The sequence below is a fragment of the Motacilla alba genome, chromosome 3 (assembly GCF_015832195.1).
Source record: "Motacilla alba alba isolate MOTALB_02 chromosome 3, Motacilla_alba_V1.0_pri, whole genome shotgun sequence".
Lineage (NCBI taxonomy): Eukaryota > Metazoa > Chordata > Aves > Passeriformes > Motacillidae > Motacilla > Motacilla alba.
This window is the reverse complement of record NC_052018.1, coordinates 44,287,665-44,310,940: the sequence shown is the minus strand read 5'-3', so window position 1 is coordinate 44,310,940 and position 23,276 is coordinate 44,287,665. Positions and strand designations below refer to the sequence as shown.

Genomic DNA, 23,276 nt, shown 5'->3' with positions numbered 1-23,276 from the left:
ATGCCCAAATGCAGGCTCTTTTTAGGCTGAGCACTGTTATTAAATGGGTAATTCTGCGACTTCGCAGCATTTGTCTGTTGCTTATTGAATAGAAGTCCAGGTTACTCATCTTAGGAGATATGCCTTACTGTTTTTTTTTTTCACATGCTCTTTATTTCTAAAATCTGTAAAAGTGTGAAATATTGCAGATTTTTTGCATGCTTCAATTACAGCAGAAATGAGGCACGTTATGGATAGCCAGTGCTTTCTAATTGGAATTGTACAATCAATAAATGAACACTCAGTGTGGTTTGTTGTGGTTGATTCCATGTGTTGCAGGTGGTTATGGTGCAACTGCGTTAAATATGAAGCGGGATCCCCTGAAACTCAAAACCGGCGAGACTGAATTTCCTCTAACGCTTGGTCGGGATGTCTCTGGTGTTGTCATGGAATGTGGACTGGGTGTGTCTTATTTCAAACCTGGAGATGAGGTGATACCACCAATCTCTTATTTCTTTTTTCCAAAATGTATACTTAAAATACACTATGAGATGTTCAGCATTCATTCTCCTCTCCTTTTTTTTAATGCTGTTGCACTCTTAATAAGGCCTATCTGGCAGTAAATTCCTAGAATACTTTCTACCCTTCATTTTTTTCCTGTGAAAAACACGGTCTCACGGTCTTTCATTTTTTGGACCATTGCAGCAGTAACAAGAGTGGAATTTGTTTGTTTATAAGTGCGCACTCAAAGTGCCACTTTGGTTTTAATTGAAGGTAGAATTCTAATAAGAAGGGATTTGTTTTTATTTTTCTTGAGTAACTTGGAGTAGGAACTTTGGCTTAACCCAAGAAGCACTTCCTTGGTGCCTACACAAATACAGATACTGTTTGCTTTCACCTTCACCAGCTGCTTTCACATTTCACCAGTTTTAGCATAGCAAATCCTGATTCTCCACCATCCCTCTAATCTGGGCTTTCCTGGCATGGGAGTGGTTTGGGGGGAGTTGAAAAATTATGTCTTATACACAATGCAATGGTACAATTTATTTACATAGCCCTCCAGTCCTTCATTTAGTCGGCTTTGTGAGGGTTTTTTTTTAGGTGTAAAATAAACTAAAACTGGTTTCTGATAAGAAGTGAAGACATTCTGTAAATTAGAGAAAAGATTTCTTTACCTAAGGAAACCTCTGTGTAGATACAGTTGTGTGCAAAGCTGCAAAAATTGATAGTTGTTTTCTGTTTGGTTTTAGGTGTGGGCAGCAATTCCCCCATGGAAACAAGGCACTCTGTCAGAGTTTGTGGTAGCTAGTGGAAACGAGGTAAACATTCAAAATTCTTGCTAACAAAACCTCGAAGTTGTAAAGACTGGCATATTTCTTCTTCAGTATCTAAGTAACTTTATTTCTTAGTGCTTGGATTGATTCGTACTCCAGCTAGTTTTGAAGATGGCTGAAAATGTGCAATACACAATCTGCAATTCAGTAAAGCTTTTTTAAATATTTCAGTGTCTCAGTATAGGAGCTGCTGTGTGACTTAGTAATGATTTTATTTCAGGTATCTTTTAAGCCAAAGTGTCTCAGTCACACAGAAGCTGCTGCCTTACCATATGTTGGTCTTACTGCGTGGTCTGCACTTAACCAAGTGGGAGGACTGAACCAAAGTAATTGTAGTGGGAAAAGGTAAGTACACAGTTCTGGTGCTAAAACTAAAGTTCTTCATTTTTATATTGATGAGCTGCTTGTAAGACACGTCCAGCAGTGATAAAGACTGTTGTACCATGACATGGATAAAGATCAGCTGTCTGAGGATGATGGATTCTGTCGACACAGCTGCTGAGAGAGGCTTCTTTAGAGGAAGGCTCAGTTGAGGTCCCTAGACAGAGGTACAAAATGCCCAGAGAAGTTGTGGATGCCCACACGTCCACAAGTGGAAATACTTAAGGCCAGGTTGGGTGGAGCTCTGGTAACCTGCCCCAGTGAAGGGTGTCCCCTGTGCACAGCAGGGCATTTAGAGCTAGATGATCTTTGAGGGCCCATCCAACACAGGCTGTTCTATGATTCCATCATAAGCCAATGTATATCTAATGTATGGGCTATGTAGAGAATTTGAGGATGTTATCTCCAGGAATTTGTAGGGACTTTGCATTTCTGCCTGTTAAGACAGCTAGCCAAATGTAATATCCTCTCAGTTATACTGGCAGCTCACAAAAAGCCCTCTCAAGGACAGAGATGTGGTTCACTCACTTCCTGCATGCATGGGCCATTTGAAACAGACTGGTTTTCCAACTTTTTAGAGAAAAAATGAGCAGGTGACTGGCTCATATTTGACCTGCAGGCCAGAGCTTTGATGAGGTCAGGAATGCAGACAAGAAAAGGAGAACATACAAGATGAGCAGCCAATCAAATAGAAAAATTGACTTTGTTTATCAGTCTGTTGATCTGACAATGGCAGATGAGGAAAAATGCAGTGGAAGATGGGAGCCAATACCATTTTTCTCCTGATAATTGAAAATTTCAGTTATTTTGACCTTTATATGTATGAGTAAATAGATCGCAAGATCTTCAGAATGGAAATAAGGGCAAAAGTAAAACTATGGGAGTTGAAAAACAGTAGTTAAAATTACTGTGCTGCATCACAGGTTTAGGTCATAAAGTAATTACTGGGTAGCAGGAGTCTGGATGCCTGTCCTCTTCTTATCTTGGCTGGTACTTTGTAATGCAACACATTGCAAAGGACACTAGATGGATTAAAATTCTTCACCCACATCTCTAGAAGATAATCGAGTGAGTTGTCATTCATGTGTCAGAGTGAACTTCATAATGAAAATATTAAGTAGTTGTTTTTTTTTAAAGATAAACAATGTTTTGAGAAGATGAATTTGCAAAATTTAAAGGAGTTTCAAAGAGACATCATTGAAATTAACTTTGAGCTAGTAATAAAATTCTATATAAGATCACCTTACTTTTTAATTTTCAGTATTTAGAGTTTTTATTATCTTAACTTTCTCATGTAAATAGAATTAACCTAAAGATACACTGATAGGCTAGCTTTATTTAAATTGCCTTTTCAATCTTCAGGTAAGTGTTTAGATTGTTAACAGTAAAATTGAAACTGCATTTGTAATGTGTCTTTACATTTAATATTTACTTTCATGTTCCAAATAAATTTTTAATTTCTCTGTCAGCAAAAAACCGATTTTAATGTACTTTAAAAATATTATATTTCCTATATATAAATTTTGAACTGTAAAACCAGCAGTGAATGACTTACATGATGGTACCTTTTTTCCTCCTGAAATAGTACTTGTAGGAAAGTGTTTGAAATGCATTGAAGAGGCTGTGCAAAATTATATTCCATGAATTCTCAGGGCAATAATTTAAAAATACAACAGTTTATATGGTGTTTCCTAATTTCTTTACATCATATATTTGGTAAAAAGTTACCAACATATGGGATTTTGTGTCAGTCTTTTTGTGTCCTTTAGGTAAATAGCTATGTAGAAGAGTGTAGATGCGCACAAAAATGTCTTATTTTGGCAGAGCAGCTGTATTCCTTGATGAATTCCTTGATGAAAGCTCCTTCACTGGTGCTTTAGTGCAATGTTTAGACATCTTAAAAGCAGTGAGATTTTTCTATTGGTGTGTATTGTTCTCTTTGCCTCATTCGAGGCGTTAGTGTGGGCTAACCATAAACACTTGCTGTTAGCCCAGTGTCTGGCTGTGCATTGATCTGACTGATTATCTGCTCCATCTGCACATACTTTCACAGGTCATGTTTTTACAAGTTTCCTGAAGTGTACTCTCATTGCTTCTGAATCCTCCTGCAATTCCAGTCATTTTTCCATAGCCTTTATTCTATACCACTCTAATTAACGTCAATATTCTTGTAGAAACTTAAATGTTCTTACTGTCCTAAATGTTCAAAATGACTGTGTTGTGTTGAAGTTCTCTGTGGATACCTGGAGCTTCTCAAAAGTGCCACTGACCTGTTTCAGGAAAAAGGGGGATATGCTTGTTCAACACTAGCTGTTAAATATCTTGCTTTCCGTATTCACAAAATGCACGACAGAAACAAACTGGCAGTTTGAGAAGTTATTCAAAGTGCTTACATTGCTTTTAAATAAAAGTCTTTATGTAAATACAGAGGCAATGTCTTAGACTTTCATGTATGCTGGGCAGAGATGCTGGATTCTGTTAATGTGAGCTACCAAATGTAGACTTCTGGTTTATATGGTTACAGTGAAAATTTGAATGGTATAACACCCCAAGAAAATATTTTTTCAATGCCTCTGTGTTATTTCATCATTTTATCTGTTAAGAAGTACAAATTGAGTGTAGATTGTAAAACTTCTTGATAGGGTAAACACTGCTTGATCCAGGAATAAATTTCTTGAGGACATTTTGTTGGCATAATCAAATGAAATATAATTTTATATCTAAATAAAGTTGATATATTTAGTCAATAAATACATTAATTTTACAACTATATAAAATTGCTGCATTTATTCAATTGTTATCTTGCATGTAACTCAGCCACTGAAAATTTTTAATTGTTTATAATCTGGAGAAAATATTAGTCCTTGATCTGTACACCCACTCCCCACCCTCTATGTGTTCTGATGCGGGGCACACACAGCTGAAACAGGTCCTGCCTCTCTGATGATTGTTTCTAACCATACCATAGCTCCAAGCAGGGCCTAGGGAGATGGGCTAAACTTTCAGATCTCATGGTGTACCTATTGGAGAGATCTGCTCCCTATGATTTGCTATGTTTGAACTGCTGAGCCCCGTGGGGGGCTTGGTGAATGTTGTGCCTCTGTCAGAAGGGAGGAAAGCCTGGGCTACAAATGTTCTTTGTGTTCTTTTGGAAGAATTGGTTTTCTTGGATCTCTGTCCAGGTCAGAAGATTTGTTAATTTGGTCCCTAGTGCAAATACTTATGTATTAGTTTACTCCTGAGCTCACCCTTGCAGTGAAAACAAGTAGTTTCTATGATGTGTTTTTTGCTGGCTGCGTTTTCCTGAGGCAGTGCAAACAAAAATGTTCCTGCTTTGGCACTTGCCACCATCTGTCATTTAGTACTGTCCTAACAGGTCCTGCACCTTCAAACACTCCCCCTCTTACTTGTGTGTCTTGCTCTTGTCAGTGCTGTTGAGCTGCTGCACAAGGATGTCCTGTGCAGATGTAGTTTGTCTCAGAAATGATGAGCTTTCTTGAAGTCATGATGTGTGCAGAGTTTTAATAATTGGAAAGTGTGGTAGAAAATAGCCCATGTGACATAGGAACAAACTGAATCTGGAAAGTATTTCTACCCGAAGGAATCCTGAGGGCTTTTATTGAAGGGAAGAAAAAAAAAAAGTCCTAGCCAAGCTGCTCCCCAAACTGAAAATGTTACCTAAATCCTTTGAGCAAGTTGTACATTTTAAGATGACAGCTTCCCCCCAAATATGTAGTAGAAGAAATGCCCTTTAACTAAGGAGTGAAATTGTAAAGGCGGTTTGAAAAGGTTTTTTTTGAAAGGATTTAAATGTGACTGTCCTTTTCAAGGATAAAGATGGGTTTAATCCAATATCTTGAGTGTAGGATCCTGGAGTCTTTTCAAGTATACTGAAGTCGAAATATGCGTGTTGCTCCAGGCATCTCTCGTTAGAAGCCTGGTTCCGAGGATAAGTACATTTTGGCAGATTTAAAAGCTGCAGGCTTTGTGGTATTGCGGTTTCATATTCTTAATCTGAATTTTGCAGCTTGGATCAGTGAAATGGGAGGGAACAGAATCTGATCACTTACAAAAGGAGCATTTTAAAATGGATGGTGTGACCAAAGCCAAGTCTCTTAGGCTGCTTCAAAGAACTTTTGTAAACTGAGACTCCAGATTGTATAGTACAGTTTTGTACTGTAAAAAACTATTTCCTTCAACATCTTTTACTGCGAGATTTAAAACAGGAATTTCACCAGCTTCTGAAGATTCTGAGATTTTTCTGGCAAACAGAAGCTCTAAGAAACATGATGTTCCCTAATCTTATGCCAGGACTTCATCTTGGATCTTCTTTTTGTCCTAGAATTAGCAAATGGATCCAAAGTCAAAGCACTTTTGGCAACTTGAGCTGCAAGGTTTTCTTACTAATTCACTTTCTGATATTTAGTTGTTTAATAAAGTGTTTGGATGAAATTTTTGAACAGTGATTAGGCTTCTAGCAGTAAGGTCCTCACACAAGTTAACTTGTATTAATTTATTTTTAAATTTAGGGTTATCAGTTAAAATGAACTCTCAATTGCTAATAATTTGGCAATATACTCTGTCATTTTCTTGCTTGTGTGCCAGTTCCCACAAGCTGGCATTTGCAGGGTCTTGTTGAGATGTACTGGAAGGAAAACTAGAAAATTTTACTGCTTTTTTTTTTTTTTTCCCTAAAGAAAAATACGCCCATTTTAATTTAATAGAAATTAAACTCATTAGTGGTGAGGGTACTTCATAGTTGTTTTGTCTTTTAGATAAACATTATGCAATATAGGAAAATAATGTTCCATGTGTTCTGCAGTTCACAGTGTCCTTAAATAATGTGATAATAAACTACTTTTTCTCTTAGATAGGACCTATTTGTGTAAAATGCTGGTGAATTGCGTTTTTTTCTCTAGGAGATGTGACACTGGAGTCTGGGAGACAGGAAGGACTCTTAATTGATTTTGTCCCAGATGAAACAATTGTTTGGGAAAGTGAGGACAGGTACAGGGTTTTGAGTGATGTAAGTGCTACTACCTGACAGCTCCACTGCCTGCATTTAGAGGAAAGCACATATGAGGAAGTCTCTTTGGCTGTGCTGAGATAATGCTTTTGGCACAGGACACATGGTCAACATGTCAAGTCACATTTTTGGCTATCTGAACAGTTAACCACTCTTGAATAACATTGAATGACAAAACGAATCTTTTGCTAAAAATAATTCAGCATCAGAGATGTATAAGAAACATTAGAATACATAGTTACTCCAGAGCTTATTTAAAGAACTATTAAATATATTTTAATTTTCTCTTACAGAATATTAATATTAGGAGCTTCAGGAGGAGTTGGTACATTTGCTGTACAGGTAATATTATCCAGCATGCCCAGGATGAATCTTCAAGCATTTCAGTATGAAAAAAAAAAAAAAAAACAGAAGGAAAAAGAGAGAAGGAATAGAGAAATAGCAAGCTCTATTTATAGCAAGATTAATAGCAAGATCAGTCTGCCTGATCAAGATGATTGATATTTCCAAAAGTAAAGTATTTTCAGATTTATTGCTTTCCATTTATTATGTTGTATTATTTTAAAGCAGGAAGCAGGGACTTTCAAAGAAAGGAGTTGTGTGTAAGATCACATTTCACAATTTGAGTGCAGGAGATCTCTGATTGGTGTAACTTGAAATATGTAGGCTGTTCTAATTATCTTTCATTCAGCTCTGCACTCTAAATATGAGCAGAACTTGGTGTTTGAGTAGGAAAACTGATGGAGAATGTCACCTACCACAACTGCTGTAGCTGATCAAATGATGTAAGAGGCCATCAGGCTTTTGTGTGCAGTGGCTGTAAAGCACAGAGGCTTAGATTTACTTTCCCTCACTGTCTTTGCCCTGCTGCCCTTTTGTCTGTCTGTTCAGTAGCTCTAAACTTTGGAAAGTCAACATGCTCTTTTGTGGCTTCATCAGTTGTGGAGCATCCTCTTTCATGCTCTTGGTTCATTTGGGAGTTTTGATTCTAATTACTATCATCTCATGATGAAAAATCTTTCTCTTAAGATTATAAAAAGAAGTTGTGTGATTGCATCACTGCTTTCTGTGTTACTAGGCCATAAGAACAGTGGTTTTAAAGAGGTTTACAGCAGAATTTTTTTGTGGCATGCTATAAAGCAGGTGACTTTCAGTATTAAAGGCTGACCAGCCACTGATTAGTTACAATTTGTAACTGATCAATCCTGGATAAACTAAGTTAATTAACCTGGAATAAAGGTAAAAAGTGTTACTGTGAATGAAAAAATGAGATGCAAAATGAGACAAGTAACTAGCAAAAGTCCTTTACTTTGCTATAGCTTCTGGATTAGAAGATTACCTGATACTGTCCTTGTGATAAATTAGAGATGACTTCCTTGTTTTTCTTTTTTCTAGTAGTTAACCTATTTGCAGAAATATGAAATACTTAAAGGGCATATTTAATAATATTTAATGGTACATCTGGTGCCAGTTTGGTTGATTGGCAACTTGGACAGTATCTCTTGGTGTATGTTTAGCTGGTAGACTAAACATACAGATGGCAAACTGAGAGCCTTATTTTTCATGAGACCTAGTATCTTTTAGTGGCATTAAAAAACCCCCACACGCTTTCCTTTGCACCTCCCCACAACTCCTCCCTCCCCACAACTACCTTAAATATTGATAAATTCTAGCCATTATTTTGTCTGTGGGATTTGTGACAAATTATCCTGTATTGGAACAGTCTCCCAGTCCCTATTAAAGGTGCTCATTTGTTATATAAATATAATGAGACTTTGGCTTTTTAAGTAATTCTCAATATTTCACTAAATTTTAATCTTTGGACTTTTTTTTTTATACTTGTTTTTAGCTAATGAAGGCCTGGGATGCTCACGTGACAGCGGTTTGCTCTCATGATGCCAGCACACTGGTGAAAAAGCTTGGAGCAGATGATGTGATTGATTATAAATCTGGAAATCTGGAAGAGCAGCTTAAAACATTACCCTTGTGAGTGTTTGTGTTGCTTTAATACTGAGATGAAGGAGTTGGCAGTCAGACCTTCTGCCTTTTGATTGCTTGACTCTACCAGAACTCCCTACATTTTTCCCCCTGTTTCTAAAGCATTATTTTGTAAAGTATGTTCATCTTTTTGAATGCAGTTTGCAAGTGAGTATGCCCAGCACAGATTTCATTATAACACTAAGCCAGTTAACTGGGAGACGAGCTTGCTTCCATGTGCTTCTCTTCAGCAACTGTAATATGAACAGTTTTATAGCTTCATCCAAGTATCTTGGAGAATATACAATGCATGAATAAATTGAAATAAATCTCTGAAATCCTGAATGAAGCTGGTAAATATAAACTTGATCTTGTGGAGGAAAGAACTATATCACGAAGGAGCAGTGACTTGCCACTGAGCAACACAACTGGGAGTAAATTTCGATTCTGTAACATTGGATACAGCTGCCTCTGAAAAACAATCACATTTATCTTGTCACAGCAGCTATGTTTAAAGTAGCCTGGGATTTTTCTCTAGAACAGAAGTATTTTTTGCTTTTGTCATCTTTCCATCTGTTTAAACGTAGTCTACTGTGACTTGTATTTGAATATGGTATTTACACTGCTCTTTTTAGCTAGATTGAGCTAACCTTCTGGGAGGGGAAATAGAAGCTGCTTGATCTGTGGAAGAATTTTAGTGGTAACTGTTCTCAGAAGCTATGTGCCCTTTAACTGTGATTGTCAGCAGGCTTGAGGACAGTTGAGAGGGCAGTGACACCGTCTGTACAGCAGGATGGACTTTGCAGTTGGTGCAAAATTTGCCTTTGTGAGCACTTTAAATGTTAAACACCCATCTAATGAGTGACCCTTTCTAAGAGACATCAACAACAGTGTCCTGGGGTGCAGTTTAATGATGCAACTAGGCTGATCAGTCAGCTCTACTGAGTGGGATGTTCCTACTTCTCTCCCCTTTGCAGTTGTACTGACTCTTCAGAACCCACAGTCAGCTACTCTTTCAGGAGCATTAGTTTCCATGGTCTTCTCTTGTTGGCAGCTAAATGTCACATGAACTGAACTTTGAACATGAAATCACACCCATGGAAGACAGGCAGGAAAACTGTCATTCCAGAGAAATAAGGACTTTTCTATTTAATTTGCATAAAGTATTTTCTCTTGTATTTGTAGACTACTTTGGTTAGAGGTATGTGTATATACATATCTATTGCAATCTGGAGATTGCTGGAAATTTACAGATGTGAATCAGTTGTGCATTTAACAGAACAGGTGCATAGCTCCCTATTGCCCTATTCAGCCTTTACAGGCTCACATGCTGGTATAATGAGAAGGAACACTGAAAATGTGGCTTTTTGCCAAAGGCTGCATATTCCCATTCCATGGGGGGAAGGTTTTAGTTCCTTTGCATTGTTAGGTTCAATGTTAAATAGGTAGATGTGAAGAAAAGAGCTGTCAGGAGAGGTAAAATGACCCCTAAATAAATAAGGAGGTCAAAAAACCAAACAAACTTGGGGAAGTGAAGCTGAGAACTGGGTCACGGAAACGATGTGAGGAAATAAGGGTTAGTAGAATAATTTGTTTACGTAATTTTAGCCACTGGAACTGACTTTTGTTGAGTACAACATGTACAAGAGCTGTTCCTAGTTGAGGGCATGAGTCCAGATGGTTTTTACATGTACATACCATATTGTTCAGTGCTAGACCTCAGGACTGTTCCAGTAGTCTCTGTGGGAGGGCTGAAGAGATAGAGCTCTAGAAGGCTTTAAGCAAGTACAGAATATACTTGTGCATCTAAGTTTCCTTTTTGGAGTTTAAGTGTACTTCCTAAATAGCCTGTGTCTGCTGCACAGTGAATAGGCAGTAACCTGTAAATTTAAATCCCATTGTACATTAAGCTGGGACTTTTCTGAAGTCTTTCTTGCTACTATCTTGCAGGCTGATTTGTTTTTGCATTGCAGTGACATGTGAAAATGTGAACTATAGCTGATTTCTGGTATTAATTAGCTTAATTACAGTGAAGTTATTTTTCCCATATCAGGATTTTAAACCTGTTCTTTTTATGTCTGCAGGTTTGATTTTATCCTAGATAATGTTGGTGGATCCACTGAGAAGTGGGCTCTAGATCTCTTGAAGAAATGGTCAGGAGCAACATATGTTACTTTAGTGACACCTTTCCTGATCAATATGGACAAACTTGGAGTGGCTGATGGCATGTTGCAAACAGGAGTCACTGTTGGTTCCAAAACTCTTAAGGTATTTGACAAAATCCTATGTACTTTCGTATTTTGTAGTACTTTAGTGATTACTTCTGTGGCTTGGATGTCAGTCACAGAGCTCATGGAGAGGCAGCTGCTGCATTGTCCTCATATGTCATTAAGTATACTATTCTTTCTTTCTTTCTTTCTTTCTTTCTTTCTTGCACTGAAAAGAAATGTGTTGGGGTGCTGCTTCTGGGTGTATGTAGTAGTTTGGGGAGCTTTGAAGTTTGATTCCTTATTGTGCTTTCCATTGTGGCCTTTTCCATACGGCCTCCCTAGTGAGTCCTGCTGACAGCCGGGGTTTCATAGTAAACACAGCAAATCCCTGCCTCACTGAAGTGAGGGCAGTTTTGTTACTTGCTTTAGGCTGGTCAGGCTTTCTTTCAGTTCCATGACTGATTCTCTTCATCCTGTTCCAGCACCAGAGAGTAATAAGCATGGTGGAGGGTGGCTAGGAAGTCTTTCATCTCTTTCATGTTCATGTGTCTAGATGGTGATACTGATTTTTCTAGTTTTCATAAGTGGGTCTTAAAACATTCTGCCAGTGGCCAGATCAGTGGGGCTTTTTAGAACTTTTTTCTTTCTTCCCTGTGCTTGTGTACTTGCTCTCTAAATGAATGCTTTTTAAGCAGTTGCTATGGTATTCCTGCAAAGGCTTGGCTGAATGGGACTTTAGGTCCTGCAGCAGTACCTGCTCAAGATAGCCCAAAGACAAAATGAAAAGGCAGGGAGGAAATAATGTAGTATTATTTCTCAGTGTGCATGTTTCCACGATGAAGAGGATCCTATGCCACGTATAAAAATCATCTCTCTTTGGCAGATGATGTCTTTTATTCCTGTAATGACTTACTTGGAGGAGATGCTCTTGACTTGTGCATGTGAGATCTTCCCAAAATGCTTTTCATGTGAGCTGCCATCTGTTGTTGCACAGTGATGACTTTGGCAGATATTTAATGTGGAAAATGAAGTCACTGATACTGAAGTGAAAGGTTCTAAATGTCACATTGCTGGGATTATTTCACCCCTGTTTTGAGTGTTCATGAACACATAACACCATTTCTCTCTTATGTAACAAATAATGGTGTTTCTAGCTGCAGAGACAAGGTAATTGTTTTTCTCTACTAGCTGACATGTGCAATTGGACACACAATTCACCCTGATCCTATTGTGATAACACAACATCCTGGTCTGTACATTTAATCCACATGCTTAGGTGCCATTTTTTTCAGATACTAGCATATAATTTCCATGTCTTTTCCTTAAATTACTTCTTCAGAGATTCTGGCATTAATTTTAGTTCCCATTTCAGGAACTAGAATGATATTTTGATATTTTAATAGGTTTGTGATCTTTCTTGCAGCATCTCCTTAAAGGAGTCCATTATCGGTGGGCATTTTTCATGCCGAGTGGCCCAAATTTGGATGAAATAGCAGAACTGGTTGATTCTGGAAAGGTATGTCAGTAATGGTTACTTGGTTATTTGTGCTGAAAGAGATGCTGCTTGGACTCAAAAATGGTGTAGTTCACTGAAGAGAAATAAAGTGTTATGAGAGTCATGGTAAGGAAAACTGGTTAAAAATCAACTTGTTCCAGTTTCTAACTTCTGCCTTTCGCAAGGAATTTAGGAGTTCATAATGCTTAAGACTGTTCTGCCTTCTCCTTCTTGAGTGTACTTTTTGTAAACACAAAGCTTACAAAGTTACAAGGAGTAATGTCCAGTGATTGTTTATTTTTGCCAGTGGGAATCATTTACAATGAACTCTACATGAAAACTATGTTTTAAGAGGTCTCACTTGGCTCATTTGGGCAGAATAAACATGGCTGTGTGTCTGCATATGTAAAATTGCTTAGCCTGGGTGGTTGGGCGTCCTGCCCGTAGTTTGCACAGAACTAGAATATTCTGGTTATTGCAGGCAATAGATGATCTCCATTGGCAGAGTGGTGACAAGAATCTTGTTTTTCATTATTTCTGTGCTGCAGATTCTGATGTTTGTGCTACTTGAGCTCAGGGACTTGGAATGTTGTGAGCATTCATAAGCTTCTGGGGAATCTTAGTGGACTTGGGGGGAAAAGCCAAGACAGATTAGGTCTGCTTTTGTGATCTTTTCAGGTTTATGAGCTTGTTACAAAATAAATTGTGGGAGTGAACAGTTGATTTCCCATGTTTTGGATTGTGTGGTGATATAGGCTCCAGCAGTGTCCTCTTTGGGAATTTTGGCAACATGAAATTATACAAGAGTAGAGAATATGGACAACTGCTGTTAATCTTTCTGTGTGGTAGATAAGCAGAAGAGTTAGCATAGTCTGTCGTGACTGCTGGTAATTCCAGTGTGTGAACTGCCATCTTGTGCTCAAAATTTGTGCATACTGTTAAAATTTAGATCTCTCAAAGTCTGAGTGTTGATCTCCTTTTTGGGTATGCAATATGTTCCAGAGTTTTGAAAAGAGTCAATAAACTGCTCTTGTACTGAAGACCTGGTTGCTTCTGTTCTGCCACCTCAGTGCTGCTGCTAAGAATAAAAAATTCTCTGCTTTGCATTGTGTTCAGTGCTTAGGCATAATCCTGTGGTCAAGAAAGAAGCTCTAGAAGGTCCTCATCCTGCAATTCAGTCACACTGCTAAATTATAAGTGTCTAAGAAAAAGAAATGCCCTTGTCTTTGTTCTTACCATTTGTCCTGTTCTCAGCCAGTTGCAATTTGTTTTGTGTTCTGCTTCTACCTTGTATGCAAAACAAATGCAGACTATGCTCATGAAAGCCTCTTGGGAAACAGCTGTTTATGCAATAGAGATAGGGCTTAGTCGGTGTTCTTTGCTTAATAACCTGGCCAGGTGAATAGCAATGCCACTTAAAATGTACGTCACACATACATGAATGTCCTGATGTACTTCTGGTTGTAAGATGATCGTGAGGACAAAGATGTTTGCTTGATCTTTTATTCTCTGTGCAAAAACAGGTCCTAATGTCAGACTGTTTGTCTGCAGAGTCATTATTCTAGCAGAATTTTACTCTATTTTGTGGAGTGTTGTAAACATCTGAGCTGTCATCAGGATTTTATGAGACTCAGTTGTGTTCCATTTAGACAGATATTAATAAGACTATGACCTTTCTTGTTTAGACACAAGAGTTCTCGTAAAAGGACAGACCATCCATTCAGAAGAGTAGGTGTTTGGGAAAAAAGACAGGAGAGAATCACTGGAGGAATTGTACCACAATTTCCTATAAGTAAGTGAAATGTTTGTGTTTGGATAGGAAAGAATAAAGGAGAAATAAAAAAAGCAGAAAGCAATGAAGTGTATCAAGAAGCTTGGGAAAGCCAGCAAACTGAGCTCATGTAGTTGAACTTGTTACCTTTGAGTGAATATTTTTGAGTAATGCAGGGGTTTTTTTTTCATTTAAGCATTTTCTGTTAAGGACATCTTAATTTTGAGATTGTATGAAGTGAGTAAGAGAGCAATTAGAAAGCTCCTGAAAATGAGATGCTTTTTTTCAGGAATAAATTATGTGGGGGGATTAAATGTTAGAAATTAAAAAGAGATGATGGTTTAAAGAGATGTTACAGTAAGTGAAGCATTGAAGAGCATATCTCTGAAACATTTACAGATAATTTTGATTTGACAGTGTTTCTCCTTACAGTCCTTCTGCACCAACAGAGATTTTTAGTTCTGATGAGTTCATCATCTTTCTTTGTGAAAGCAAAAGGATTCTTAAACCTTCAGTGGATGAAGAATAAGCAATTTTGTTTAAAGTTACTTGGTTTTCTCCTGGATAATCTTTGCAGCAAGGCATAGAGATTTGCAAAATGTCAGCCCTGAGGAGTTCTTTTAACAGCCTTTTTTTAATGGGGAAGTGAAGGAGAGGATTTGATGAGTTGGTAGTACAAGGAAAGAGAATAATTTTCCTTGTGTAATTTACCTGCACATCAGTCAGTTCTGGGAATTGTAGAACCATTTTCAATTTACAGGCTGTTTTCTCTGCCTTGCAGATGGACATCTTGCAAAGAAACTATTGCAAGGCTGAGGGGCTGGGAGGCTGCTGCAACAGTTATGGGCATGGAGAAAACCCAGTATTTCCTTGACAAATTTTAGAGATACTGGCTATTTTCTAAACTGCTGGAGAATCCCTGTTGTGGTTTGAAGTGCAGCAGTTAATTATGACCCAGTACGGACTGGCTTAATGTGGGCTCCGCCAAATGAGTTGATGAAGCCCATGTCAGAAGCTCTCTATCTCTTTCTGTGGTAGAATGTTCCTGGTGAATTACAATTCTCATCTTAAGACAGCTGAAATCAACAGAACCTTTAATTCAGGACACAGATCTGCTGGCACACTGCTCAGTGAAGCATCATCACTCATTAGGAATTACTTTGGTATATTTGTGGTCAGTGTTGTGAATTTAACATTGACAGTTTTGGTTTTTGCTGCTTGCCCAGCATTTTCCTTCTAAAGACATGTCATACAGTCCTTGCTGAAAATAGGGCAAATTCATGTAAGTATTTAAGGCTTGGTAGAAGACTCTAACTCATAACTGAGCAGTTACTTTGCCTTTTTTAAAGCCTGGTGGAGGAAAGCAGGCTCAGAAGACTCCTTAGTGTCACAAGCAGGAGCACTGAGTGTGTTGTGTGTTCCTACAGGACCATAATAGGATGTGGGTTAACATGTGACATTTTCATTTTAATTCAGTGCTATTTAAATGAAGTACAAGTGTGTGTGCAGTGTTTCTGGTGACTTAGTACTGTTTCCTTTGGAGCATTGTTGCTTCAGGTGGGCTGATGGGTGAAAGTTGTTTTTGCAGAAGGCAGGCTAAAGGGCAAACAGAGTCTCCAATCATGAAATGAATAGCTCATTCTCTCTGATATTTGCTTTTTAGATAGATGTTCCAGCACAGGAACATCATAGGAAGAACAACTGCCTGCCTATATTAATGTAATTTGTGAGTAGTGTTGATTATACATTTGGCACTAGATGCTTTGGACTTAGCACCTGCTGCTGTGGTTTAGAGGGCAGACAGGTTTAGAGGATGCTGACTGTTCTTTGGCCCTGCTGCTGCCTTCTTGTGCTATGCTCAACAAATCACATAACCTTTTGCTACCATGATTTCTTGATCTACTAATGAGGGCTAATGCCCTTTATTCACCTTTGGTGGTTTGCTCTGAGATACCTTGTTAAAAGGAGGAATTTAATTGTGTTCTGTTCCTGGTCTTTCTTATTTGGGAAGTAAATAACACAAATGGATGGATACGGTTATCCACTTTGACATGCCATGGGTTCTGAGAGTTTTTTGGATGGCTATTAGGTCATCACAGCTTCTGGACTCTGTATCCTAACCTGTGTGTTGATTTGCTTCCAATTCATCTTGTTACAGTTTTGCGAATAACTTTTCCCCTGGCTCTTATTGCACTGTTGTTGCATTTCTCTCAGCTGTATGAATATCAAACAGTGAATGCAACACTGAATGTTCTCCTTGAATGTTCTCCAAACATGGCATCTATAGATGTGGCCTTCTCTACAATAATTCCAGACTTTATGACTGTGCTAAGGTATCCTAAGATACCTGTGAACTTGCCCTTTTGTGGTACCTGCTTTAGTCTCTCTGAAAAAAGGCACTAGGGTATCTAAGTATAGGGGTTTCTACACTTAAATGTCTCAATTAATTAGAGATCAGTCCTTCTTCCCACTCCCTGTAGTCACTCATGCTTGTTCTGATGACCATCTTTCTTCATGCTAAATTGCAAAGCTTGCAAGCTTGCACCTTTTTTTTTTTTTTTTTTTTTTTTGCTTTCAATTTTGTATTTTCCTGTTGCAGTGCATTTGTTTGCCAGGTTGGTTGGCTAGAGACAGAGATGTTGACCAAGGAGGGGTTGCCAAAAGCTCTGTTCAGCCCTTTCTCTTCCAAAAAGAACCTCTATTTGCATTTTGTCACGGCCACCAAAAACAAGCCACTGTGATTTTTATTAAAACATACCTGCTCCTTTTCCTCCAGGACATGGTAGCTTGCTTATGCGCTGAGCTATGCGTGTGATACATCACAAAGTATCTGTGAAAGGCACCAATGGAAATTTTGTATACTGTGGGGAAATAGAGTTCCAATATGTAAATTCACTTAGACCACAGTGAGGTCTGGAAAAAAGGCATCATCATCTACCAGGCATTTAATCAGATGTGTTCCCTTAACCTGATGTAATTGTAAATTGTGGGGTAAGCCAGTCCTGGTGTTCTGAGCTCTAGCCTCCTGGTGTAGGAGGGAATTGTGGCTAGTGCAGGGGTAAAGTGCAGACAAGGCAGCCTTCTGTGAGTTTAGTTTGCTGAGACTGGGAAGATGTGGATCATGCAGGACTAATCTTCTAATCTCTACATATGATATGCTTTCATATGTAAATATGTATTTATATTTAACTGTACCAAAGTTGGTTTTGCCTTAAGTATATGGTGACATTGACCTAGATTACTTTAATTACTAGCATAAATATCAGGACAACTACCAAGAATGTGCCTTTCCAGGGATTCTAGAGGAGATCAATTGTGTTTTCCTTTAGTTAACAGTTTTTTAGCATGGTCCAGTATGTAACTTAACCCAGCATCTTCTTATTTCTACTGATTTAAGCTTGGGCTAGGCTGGCACACACTGCAGTTCTGGGCTTATCCCACTTTCTTATTGCTCTTTATTGTGTTCTGTAGAAGCTGCTCTGCCAGGGCTAATTAACAAATGAGATTTTGAAGCCTTTTCTACACTCTGAATTGTACCCTGATAGCCTTCTTAACTGGGGTTTCTTTGCTAGCATTTTAATAATTGTACATGATATATATGAGTTCCTGTGGGCTGCTGTTAGAGATTTGGTACAAAAGAATGTACTTTGGTGTATTAACCAAACATATAAGACCTGATAATACAGTTGTTGGTACGAGGTTGTGGGGTTAGACCCTGGAACACCTGCCTTCCATTCCCACATCTTAACCACTGCAGCACCATTTTTGTTATGAGTGTATTGTTTGCTCAGTTTTACTTCTCTTAGGTATTTGGGACAGAAATACCATGTATGTGCTGTCCTTTTATGTGCTCATGAATGAAAGGGCATATTCTCTGAAATACAAGTTAATAAAGAACACAGCGAGGAAAGCTTCTAACAAAACATTCAAAGATGGGGCTCTGAGCAGTCTGGTCTAGTTGAAGGTGTCCCTGCCTGGGGCAGGGGGAGTTGGACTGAATGGCTCTTAAAGGTCCTTTCCAATCCAAACCATGCTGCAATTCTGTGCTGGTACTGTGCAGTTGCAAAGCTACCTGTACAAGATGTGACCAGAGCCACACCTTGATGTTGCAGAAGGTAAGAACTTCATTCTTTGTCTTCAGTGAGGGCTGACCCTTGTTGATCTTGTTGGCAAGCAATATGAGGCTCGGCATGCATTGTTGGATGCCATTTTAAGGGAAACAAAGAATGAAGAAAGGAGTGAGATTAGGATGCAAGGAGCATGGAACAGGAGTACAGCAGAGAAGATGCTCAGCTAAAGTATGAGTGTCCCAAAACAGCATCTTTTTTCCGTGTAGGATGACAATAAAGTAACAAATGGATAACCAATTGTTTAGTTCCAGAACAAGTACTGTTATTTTTAATGATTTCTCTTCATAATTCTTGTTGACATTTATGAGAGACTCACTAAAGACCAAAGGAGACTATAAAGCTCTGCATTTGTGCTCATGGAGCGCTTTTAGGCCCGGCGGTAATTTCTGGAGGAAGATGGCCTTTGTCTTTTAACTCAGCTAGTCAAATCAGCAGGCAGGTCTTTTCCATTACGGCAAGCCCTTGGGAGGACTTTGATGTCTGGTGGAGCACATCCCAGCTGTTGTTCTGTGCATGTGCAAGTTCCTTTCCTGGAGGGTGGTGTATGGGAGCCTGAGCAGAGTCACCAAGGCATAGGAAGGGGGTAGGCAGCAGCTGGGAGGGAGGCACTCTCCCAAGCGAGGCTGCCCGGCAGCTCTGACACAGCCATCCTTTGCAGACCTGGAAGAGAGCCAGTGCACTGTCACTGTCCTTTGAGAGACGGCGCTTTTGTCCTTCTGGGCTCTGAACTAGGCTTGCACTCCGTTCGTCGGTCTCCTGAGAAGTTCAAGGCTCTTGCTCTCCCTCCAGTGGCAGGAAAAGCTCCACACTTACTGGAGTCACTTGTTGCTACTATGAGGGTCGAAGCCCTCTCCATTCCTTTCAGGTTTTCTCACTTGTCCTCTCCTGATAAACTAATGTGTCCTTGCTACCGCAGAAAGTGGGACCTCCAGGGGTGAGCCTGAATTTGCCACGAGCAGGAGTGTGTTCCTGCTGACCAGTCAATTCCTACCAGTGCTGTTCACTGCCTACTGCATTCAGAGCTGGAGTAGCTGGGACACCCCTCTGTGATGGGTGTAGAATAGCCTTAATCAGCATCAGCAGTTACTCTTTTTATTTTTCCAAACACATGAGTTCATTGCAAGAGACCTGAGATTCATTTCTATAGTATGTTGTGCATTGGAGAGAATGAAGAGGAAGAAAATACCTTTCAGGCCCCATCTGTTTTCAGATAAACATTTCAATGTGGGTATGTGTAATCCTTTCTCTCCCAGACTTTAGTTTAATCCCTTTTCCCTGAACAAATAGGTGTCCTCTGGCAAGGAACTGATGCGTGGCTGTAAATAGGCAATGTTTTTATTATCCAGTTAATCTCCATTTATTATCACACATTCAACAAACAGCAGACGCTCCCCTACTTGTTTGTCTGTTCACAGGAAGAAATTTTATCTTAGTCAGTGGATTATGGTAAAGGCTGAGTGAATCACTGTGCTGCAACATGGTCAGCCCTTTCAGGGTTATTCAAACAATGGGACTGTCCAGCCAGCCAGATAAAACGTTCAATGCTCTAGATTGCCACGATCATCAATTTGGTATTCATGTCTCTCTATAGCACTGCCTAAAGCCAGCATTTAAATGAAGCTAGAGGTTACATCAATGTAGCAGATGGGCTTTGAGCATGTGGTGGCTGCAATACACATGGTGTTTTGAACTGTGAGGCTGAATTCAGGGCTTCTCTGAATCACTGTGTCACCACTTTTCAAATGCAGTGTTTTAAACTCTACCCAGCAGGCTCAGGATGTAACATACCTCATTCTGTCAGAGTTGTAAGTTGCAAACTAGAGTAAGGGACTGTGGATTAGCAGAACAGTGAAGTGTCTTGTTCATGTTTTCTCGGTTGCTGCACGTGTCTGAAATTACCTTCTGCCTTTCCCTGGAATCCCTTGCCCTTCACATCCCTTGTGCTGCTGCTCTGCTTTCTTCCCTGAATACTTTTCCTTTCCTCCTAGCCTGTTGCCTTGTCCGGGTCATCTGTGTCCATGCACCAGCAGGCTGGGTTTCTGTGTCTCTTTTTTCCCTCTTTGTACACAACTGCCACTAACAATAAGTACTGTACAAGTGCTTGGCTCAACAAAGTTCCTGAACTGTGTTTTCCCAAACATCTGCTATGAAAGCAAGAGTTGGTGTTCCTCAAAACAGTCAGTACTGATCAGCAGCACGTTCCTCCTGATGGTCACAGCAGCTGCAGCTGCTCTCAGATGCTCAGTTTACCCCAAACCATTGTCTAATTCAGTGTTTTTGCTGCCTTGAGTCCACTGACTTTGCTTATGTCCAAGACAGCGTTTCCATTCTGTGCTGAATGCTGACCACACATGAGTTTGTCTTGAACGTGATCATTTATACCCAATGTTTCTTCCACAGTTGGGCTTTGTGGCTCCTCTGCCGTGTGTTGCTGGGACTTTGTTTACAGACATTGTCTAGGCAGAACAAGGGAAATAAATTACTAAACCTTGTACCTTGCTGCATGGCCACTTTGAGGCACTTGGTGATTTGGTGACTTTATTTTTTCGCACAGTTGCTCTCAGAATGATTTGTCTGCAAGTTCTAATGCATTCTTTGGAAGGGGTTCATTCATTCCTGATTTTCTGCCATGTAAAAGTTTCACACTATGGCTAAGCTTGCCTTGAAAAAATAAAAAGGAAAATCTAGTGATTGATGTGGTGCACCTTAGAGTACTGATGTCTTGGATTCCTATTATCATACAAGCAAAGCCAGTAGTTATTTAAGTGCAAGGAATGGACACCAAGGTAAGGCACAGTGTATAAATGAAGAGGAAATGAGGAGATCTAAGAGAAAGACCTTCCTGAGCACAGACAACTATCAGAGAGCATTTGTTGTGCTGTTGGGGAGGGTGCTGGGTGGTCAGCTCTGTTGCTAGGAAAGTGTGTGTGTGTATGAAAACCTTTCCTTGGTAGTGCTGCAGACTCAACTTCTAAGCAGCCCATCTGAAAGCAAAACCCTTTGTCATGTGGTAAAAGCAAGGCAGCTTTTTGGAAGACAGCACCATTCCAAAGCTGGCACATTGTTTGTGTCCTTTATTGCTGCTGTATTCCTTTTCTGTCTAGCATGTCCTGCCAGCAGAGAGAAATTACCAGTTCTGGCTTATTCAACAAGAGAGGGTGCATGGTCACAGCTATAAAGAATATGCAGAAGATATTTTTTCCTGACACAAATGAAAAGGATCTTCTTCTAGCACTGTAAATAGTATGTTTGGATCTTTGGTACTTCAAATTTTCATCACTGCAAGCACTAGCTGCAGACTCACGTACTGGTCATTTTTTTCTCCGATAAGAGGATTCAGATCAGTGCATAAGTCCAAGGGCATGAAGTGGGCTGGTGTTATGGGATCCAAGGTAAAGGACCAACCTCAGGGTAGGCAGATCTTTGGTAGGAAGTGTGAGAGGTACTTCTGTAGACAAATTTTTTTTGGCTTTTGGAATGCTGACTCAGAACTTGACAGTAGAAAATAACCTATTCCCTTGGACCAGCAGTGACAAATATTTTTCAGAAGAGCTGAAATTTCTTCTACTTCTGTTGGTGCACTCTGACATCTAAAGAAAGTGCTTATAGGGGTTTCAGGCTCCTTAGTTAATAATGGGGAGAGTGAGTAAGTAGTTTCACTGTTGTTAGAAATGAGTCTAAAACAATCCAGAAGGCCACTCTACAAAATTAATGTCAGAATAGCAGTTGATGCAAGCTGGGCTTAATAATGATTTATGCCTCCTGGAATACACAGTGGCTGAATTTTCAAGTGTAGTTAAATGATTCAGCAACAAACATTGGTGGACATTTTTTTTGTACTTAATTTGTGGTCTTTTGAGGGTTCTGAGCCATGTGCTGATGCAGACAGGCTTCACATTTATAGGTATCTTTAAAATATCTGACATTGTGAGAATTCTTGCGTTTAACAAGAAAATTAGCAGAGAAAAATGAGGAAAAAAAAAGTTCTTTCTGTAAGTATATCTTTGTGGACAACAAAAAGTTAAACCACAGTGTCAGTTTTTGAAAGGATGCAGAAGTTAGAGCCTTATATGGTGACATTATTGCTAGAGGCCCCAGGTAAGGGCTCCAAACTGTGCTAGTGGAGGTGTTTCAAAACTTGGGCAAAGAGCAGCAGAAAGCCGCCTTCTAGATGCAGAGGTATCCCTGAAAAATCTTAAAAGCTAGTGGCTACATGGCAAATTCTGTCCTAAATACCATAAAGAAACCTCCCGCCCCCTTCATAGTTTTGAAGTGTGAGGGTGATTCATTACTTTATACGTTATTCCTAATATAGTGACATTTTTTCTTTATTCTGTAGATTCAACCAGTTATTGATGAAGTCTTCTCATTTTCTGAAGTTCCAGAGGCCTTTCTGAAGTTGGAAGGAGGACATGCACGTGGAAAAACAGTGATCAATGTAATAAGTAGACAATAAAGTATCTCTAATCATTATTCTGCCTGCAGTCAGTTCTTGAACATGAATTGGTATGTAGTGTTTCTTTTTTAAAAGCTCATACAGGATGCATAACTTACAAATCCGGTTTTGGAAAAGCCTCTGATTCCTTTATATGCTGCCTGTTATTAAGCAGACAAGACATACTAATGTCTCTTAAGCATTTCTACCTGAAAACCATGTTAAAAATGTAGTTGTGAATTTTGCAGAACACCCCTCACTCTTGGGATAAAAGGAACAGACTGCAACATTTTCCTTATGTTTCAGATGTAAGTTCTGAAATGGTGAGGCTCACTCTTATCTACTTGTCTACATGAAACCTGTGCTGTTTTTCCTTGGTTTTCCTACTTCTGTTTACCTTCACTAATGTAGATTATTACTCAAGCTGTTTAATTCTTAGAACTAAATGGTCACATCACTGTCTCAAGACTGATATTTTGATCTTGTTATGGCAACTCTCTCATGACATAGCTAATTTAAATAGAAGCATGGAACAAAA

The 23,276-nt window shown here is 39.2% G+C and overlaps 1 protein-coding gene across 3 annotated transcripts in view; it reads left to right on the top strand.

Annotated features, from left to right (window-relative positions):
- Positions 1–23,276, top strand: part of RTN4IP1 (reticulon 4 interacting protein 1) — a 24,492-nt gene extending 1,216 nt beyond the window's left edge. The window contains exons 2-10 of one of the 3 annotated variants that reach the window (XR_005256378.1): positions 319–470; positions 1,230–1,298; positions 1,534–1,658; positions 7,014–7,062; positions 8,570–8,706; positions 10,782–10,965; positions 12,331–12,423; positions 14,088–14,194; positions 22,643–22,770. Coding sequence is in view for 2 of the 3 variants with exons in the window: in XM_038132531.1 (XP_037988459.1) it covers positions 319–470; positions 1,230–1,298; positions 1,534–1,658; positions 7,014–7,062; positions 8,570–8,706; positions 10,782–10,965; positions 12,331–12,423; positions 22,643–22,759 (926 nt within the window). In the remaining variant the exon portion in view is untranslated. Of the gene's footprint in view, positions 1–318; positions 471–1,229; positions 1,299–1,533; positions 1,659–7,013; positions 7,063–8,569; positions 8,707–10,781; positions 10,966–12,330; positions 12,424–14,087; positions 14,195–22,642 lie in introns of all 3 variants that reach the window. The other 2 variants (XM_038132531.1, XM_038132532.1) reach the window with 2 other exon arrangements.